Source organism: Crocodylus porosus, unplaced genomic scaffold, assembly GCF_001723895.1.
Source record: "Crocodylus porosus isolate Cpor-Errol unplaced genomic scaffold, CroPor_comp1, whole genome shotgun sequence".
In the NCBI taxonomy this organism is placed as follows: Eukaryota; Metazoa; Chordata; order Crocodylia; family Crocodylidae; genus Crocodylus; species Crocodylus porosus.
Genome location: NW_017728928.1, coordinates 12,602,476 through 12,608,475, shown reverse-complemented (window position 1 = coordinate 12,608,475; position 6,000 = coordinate 12,602,476). Strand labels below are relative to the sequence as shown.

General features: G+C 47.2%; 1 protein-coding gene across 4 annotated transcripts in view; it reads left to right on the top strand.

Annotated features, from left to right (window-relative positions):
* Window positions 1-6,000, top strand: part of UNC13D (unc-13 homolog D) — a 43,003-nt gene that overhangs the window by 14,940 nt on the left and 22,063 nt on the right. For all 4 annotated transcript variants that reach the window (XM_019542597.1, XM_019542596.1, XM_019542595.1 and 1 more), the window contains 5 exons: window positions 761-827; window positions 2,979-3,171; window positions 3,991-4,035; window positions 5,367-5,435; window positions 5,699-5,768. In XM_019542597.1, coding sequence (XP_019398142.1) covers window positions 761-827; window positions 2,979-3,171; window positions 3,991-4,035; window positions 5,367-5,435; window positions 5,699-5,768 — 444 coding nt within the window. The remainder of the gene's footprint in view (window positions 1-760; window positions 828-2,978; window positions 3,172-3,990; window positions 4,036-5,366; window positions 5,436-5,698; window positions 5,769-6,000) is intronic.

Sequence of the window (6,000 nt, the reverse complement as noted above, 5' to 3'; positions counted from 1 at the left end):
CTTGCTGGGGTCATTTGACCCCAGTACTCTTTCCTGCCATGGCAGGGGGTCGGACTTGATGATCTGCTCAGGTCCCTTCCAACCCTACAAACTATGAAACTATGAAATTATATCAGATTTACCCAAAAAGCCGTGACAATCTGAGAAAGTAATTTGGACTAGTGGTTAAAATGGCTTGTAGGAGGGTGACAGATCAGGCTGCTCCACTGTAAACGTAGACCTCTGCTTTGTGCACTCTCTGCATTAAACAGTGTTGTGCTATCATGCTGACATGCTGCTTTGAAGGAGTTGTGATGTTTGTGCTATGTAAGAAAGTGTGTCATGCAAGCTGAATTTGAAATAGCACCAGGCAGGCCCACATAAAGCAAAAGAAAGGAAAGGGAAAGCTACTTTCTGTTTTTGTTATAGCTCCAGCTTCTGGAGTCATGTGATTATGTCAGACTCGGCTCTCCTTTTTTTAAAAAGAAAAAAGGAAATGACTAGGCATCCTAGCTGCAGAGAAAAGCTTCAAATCATAACTGAAAGGCTTGGAAACCAGAAGTCTAATAAAAATGAACCCCAAATCTCCGATTTTAACTTAAATTCCTTGGCCATTTCCCTCATGATTTTGGGTGGCCTGATTTGTGATTGTTGAATTCTTAGGAGTGGCTGTGCTGAAACAGTATATACTACACCCTTGGTCTCATGAATGCCCATCCAGTTCTCTGTGTGATGGAGAGTTCCTATTTAAATGGGTTGCTTTTCTTTTTTTCCCTTCTAGAACCCAATTTTTTGTCTGAAAGCAACTGTGAAGCAAGCCAAGGGGATTTTGGGTAAAGATGTCAGTGGTGAGTAGAAAAGCATGTAAACCTTTAAGTGATTGGCACATGGGACTTGGGAGCCAAGAGATCTGGGTTCTTTTCCTGAATCTTCTGATACCGTGTGGCATATCTGACCTTGGACAAATCGTAATACCAATCCATTCCTTAGTTTACCTCAGCTTAAGCCACAGACTGAAGCGTGCTTCATGTTTGTGAAGTACTTTGAGCCTTTTTGTCTAGGGACAGATGTTGCATTTACACCAGTGTAGCCCTGTAGGGTTGGGCCAATTCTCAGGATCTCAATATTGCTCTGTTAGAAAGGAGGGTGTGACACAATTGCACATATACAAACACACAAATCAATTAGGTGTGCACGCGCGTGCGCGCACACACACACTACCAACTCAGGCACTTACACATCCAAACCAGCCTAGGCACATGCATACCTATCACCAATTCAGGCACATACACGAAACACCCCAAAAGCTAGACACAGATCACTAATTCGTATATCATGCACACAGTGACATATATACACACACATAACCCACCTACACATACACACAGGTAAGTTTCTAACTTGGATGGTACTGTGTGTATGTGTGTGCTTGGGTTACCAGGGATACTTGGGAGAAGGTTAAGGTGAGAGAGAGAATTAAAGTGTACGGAGTGAAAGTTGCCAGAACTGAGACCAGAACCAGTGGACCAGACAGAAGCTGGCCGAGAAACTGAGGCCTGGGGCCACCCAAGGTAGACTGGGACTGGAAACTGAGGCAGACAGCTGAGACACTGGGGGCAGGGGGGCACAGACAAGTGCAGCAAGGAGGAAACAGCCAAAAACCCAACTCAGGGTCTCAAAAGAACAGGTCTACCAAACAGACAACAGACTACACAGCTCCATGAAGTCACCAGCTCTCTCGCTCTCTCTCTCGCTCTCACTGGCAGCAGAAGAAAGAGACCCAGCAGAAGGGCTGGAGTCCAGGTGGTAAAGAGAAGCTGAGTCCAAGTCCTTGGTTGAAGAGGTGGTAGGGGGTGATAGCTACCTATCCAGGCTGGAAAGGGGTCCTTGTCCACTAGGTGTTGTCCAGAGGGGGAGTCGCCAGCAGGGCCTCTGGGTGGATAGGTGGTGTGGCATGGTGCTGGTCCAGATGGAGAGGGCGTCCCAAGGAGTCAGTCTTCACTACCCCTTTTTATGGGGCAGACTACTTCTGATCTCCTATAGGGAAGGCCTGTCCAGGCGAGGTCAGTTCTGTTCCAGAGGGCTCCAGGTGTTCTTACTGAGCATGTGCAGCCTGGCACAATGGTTGGTTGCCTTATCTTTTGTTTCTTGAATGCTGAGGGTGGTTCCAAGGACTGGGTCATTGGTCCAGGTAGTGGTGTTGATGGTTCAGTCATTCAGAGGGAGCTATTTTTAGACCTACTGCCATTGTCTCTCAAGCACCCTCATTCATCCCCATTCATTCAGGAACCAAGTTACAGAGGTGGGGTAGGTGTGAGTCTTGGGTTACACAACTAGGCCTGGGGACAGGGTGGAGACTTGACAAACAAAATGGAAACTTGACATGAAGAAGGAGAAAAAACAAAACAAATACAACTTGCTACCAAAATAAAATGCTGAAGCTTATCCTGTGTCTTAGCTCACTTATACCTATCTATAGGGAATAGAGAGGGAAAGAAAAAGTCAGAAATGGTTGGGGAAGGGGAGGGAATGCATTTTAAAAGGGAAAAAAAGAAAAACTGGGGGTTTTGCTACACCAGGACAAGTTGTATCTATGTTTATCCTGGAACACAAATATCCCAGGATTGACATGTATACACATCATTCTTCCAGCTGGGGTTTAGTGAGCACTGCTGCTTTCTGCCACTGATCCTGTGGTACAGTCCTGGGACAACCATTCAGATGCACTTCACAATGTCCTGAGATGAACTGTTAGCACTTCTTATCCCCTGAACCTTTTTAGGGTTTGTCCTGGGACAGTGGATATGGATGTCTGAAAAATTGCACTTTGTCCTGGGATAAAGTGGTTTCTCCCAGAACAAATGCCTTGTCTATTTGTATCCGTAGACTGAAAGCGCTATCATCACTGCCTGAGGGACAGATGGACTTTGTTGTTGCATTTTGTCACACAAGGTGATTCTTTTGGAGGGATTTCTGTCTTTAATTCCATGTACTTGCAGGGTTCAGTGATCCATACTGCCTGCTGGGAATCGAGGCCAGGAGCCAAGAGCATTGCAGTGACAGCAGCTCTTCTCAGGAGCACAAGAAGCGGATGAAGGCTGTGGTAAAAGACCTGATCCCTGAAGACCAGATCCATCGCACACAAGTCATAAATCAAACACTCAGTCCTGTGTGGGATGAAACATTTATCCTGTATGTCTCCCCCGTGCCCCTTCCTTTCCTTTCCCTGTTGCTCTGGCTGCCTCCTTTCTGACAAGGAGTTTAGATTCCAAATTTGATCTTCCAGACTGGTAGTGATGGGTGGGGCTGGTAGGATGCTATGCTATAAACACATGACTCTGCTTATTAAATAACAACCTCCTGTATTTAATTTAATTTTTTTAAGCAACCAGACTTCTAAGCCATATCTGCTCTGCAAACTTCCCATGCCAAACAGCAGCTCCCTCTCACAAATCATGCTGCTTCGCTTGGGCTATCTCCTAAACAGTATAGCCACATCCATGCAGTGTGGTGGCTAGGCTAAATAGCATGGAGGCGGACTTATTGGCCCTGTCATTCAGCCATGCTAATTAGCTTGTGTAATGGAGCCTATATCAGTGGTGCTCAACCCTTTAGCCTCAAGGGCCAGATGAATGGTTTGGCTGGGGTCAGCATGTGTGGTTGGGCCCTGTACACCCAGATCAGGTCCTGTGCCACCTTGTCTTAACCCCATGCACCAGGATCCAGCCCTCTGCTCCTAATACAGCACTCATGGCCATGACCTCTGGCCTACTGGGCTCTCCATTTCTCTGGCAATCTGGCAGCAGGAATGTGGCAATTAACATTGCCACTACTCCATCCCATCAAATTTTTGGACCCATAGGGAGGTGGGTGGGTTGGATAACACAGCTCCATGGGCCACATCTGGCCTGCCTCTATCCTCTTGCTCTTTCTTCCTTACTAACTAATATTTGTGACCTGAATTAAGCTGCTAAAAACCCATTGAATACATTTCCTGTTTGTGTATTGCAGTGAGTTTAAAGATGTAGCCAACTCCAGCTTCCACCTGGACATGTGGTGAGTGTGGTCATTGCTCTTCTCAATAGTACAGATGCACCTGCACCAACTTGGGGTTCAGAAATCAAGATTTCATAGATTTCATAGACATTAGGGCTGGAAGGGATCTCAGAAGATCATCAAGTCCAGCCCCCCGCCCCAGGGGCAGGAAGTCAGCTGGGGTCATAGGATCCCAGCAAGATAAACATCCGAATTTCTCTTGAAAACGTTCAAAGTAGGTTTGGCGGCAGGCTATTCCAGACCTTGGGGGCTCGGACAGTAAAGAAATTCTTCCTTATGTCCAGCCTGAAATGATCTTGCAGGAGTTTATAACCATTTGACCTTGTCACCCCTTGGGGTGCTCTGGTGAGCAAACATTCCCCCAGATCCTGGTGAACACCCCTGGTAAACTTATAGGTGGCCATCAGATTACCCCTGAGCCTGCGCTTTTCCAGGCTAAAAAGTCCCATAGCTGTCAGCCTTTCATCGTAACGTCTGTTGTCCTGACCTCTGATCATGCGTTTGGCTCTTCTCTGGACTCTCTTAAGCTTCTCCACATCCTTTTTGAATTGTGGAGCCCAAAACTGACGCAGTACTCCAGCTGTAGCCTCACCAAGGCCGAGTACAATGGGAAAATGACGTCCCGGGATTAGCTTGAGAAGCATCTGTGGATGCAAGCCAGCATTTTGGTCACTTTACTAGCCACAGCATCACATTAAAGGCTCATGTTCATCTTGTGGTCAATCATGACCCCCAGTCTATCCCTATACTTGGCGAAGGTCCTGGGAGCTTCACTTAGACTCTCTTAGAACTTGTACTCTCTTAGATCCCTACACAGAACACCAAGAAAAGGCACACATCCTGTTTCTCCACTGCCTTGTGTTGCAAGTGGTCACCCATGCTACTGTAAAGTGGAGGTGTTGTGCTGCCAAATCAGAAGCATTGCATTTTCCGTTCACTTTGCTGTGGCATTAGCCATTTGCATGGGCTGCAGCACAACAGAAAATCGAGCCGTGAGCTCCTTTTTGAAGCAGACATGCAAAGGCCTTGTGGTACTTGGCTTCATGCCACTTTTACAAGGAGGAAGCTCAGGGTCGCTGCCATTTTGTTACAGCTCTTCAGGGTATTGTGTTACTCCAAACGTCATCTCTTAGTGGTGACCCCAAACATCTGATTTTCTTCCCTTGTTCAATGAGCTAAGTTTGCCCTGTCCCATGGTCCATGTTTATTAGAAGGTCACTTTGCTGGCTCTGATTGAATCCTCAGCTCCCAGGATCACCACCAAACTAATGTCAGCAGTACCTTTGCAGCGTCCCATCTTCACCTGCTGTTTTTACGCCCCTCCCTTGCAGGGACTCTGATGTAGTGGAATCCGTGCGGCACAAGCTGGGAGAGCTGACAGATCTCCATGGCTTGAAGAGGTCAGTACAAAAGCTGGGACTTCTGTGCCATCAGCAGCCCCACTCCATCAGCAGGATGTGTGCTGGTCCAAGTGCTATTCAGAGTGCAGTGCTGTAAGGTCCTTGCTGCCCAGCCTGGAAAGTGGAAGCCAGACCTGTGTCTTTCCATGCTGCAGGCTTAAGAGTGGCTCTGTCATGCCTTTGCAACCTTTTTTCACTCTGGGGTTGTGCTGCATAGGTGTTTTACACTTCTTCCTTCACCCAGCTGGTTTCTTCTTCTCCAGGATCTTCAAGGATGCTCGAAAAGACAAAGGTCAGGATGACTTCCTTGGGAACTTGGTTCTTCGCCTGCAGGTGAGAGCTAAGTGTGATGATGCTCTGTGGTTCTGTAGGAGCCCTCCTTCACAAACTTCAGTGCACTTCACAGGCATTATCTCAACTTAATGGGGTTTAGACAGGACTGTGATCCCTGAGTGAGATGAAATGAGGCCTAGAGCTCCTGATTGGCCTATGCTCTGAACATCACATCTTGTTCCTTCATCCTTAAGTGACTAGCTGTGGCTGGTGGCCGGAGCTGACCTCCTCA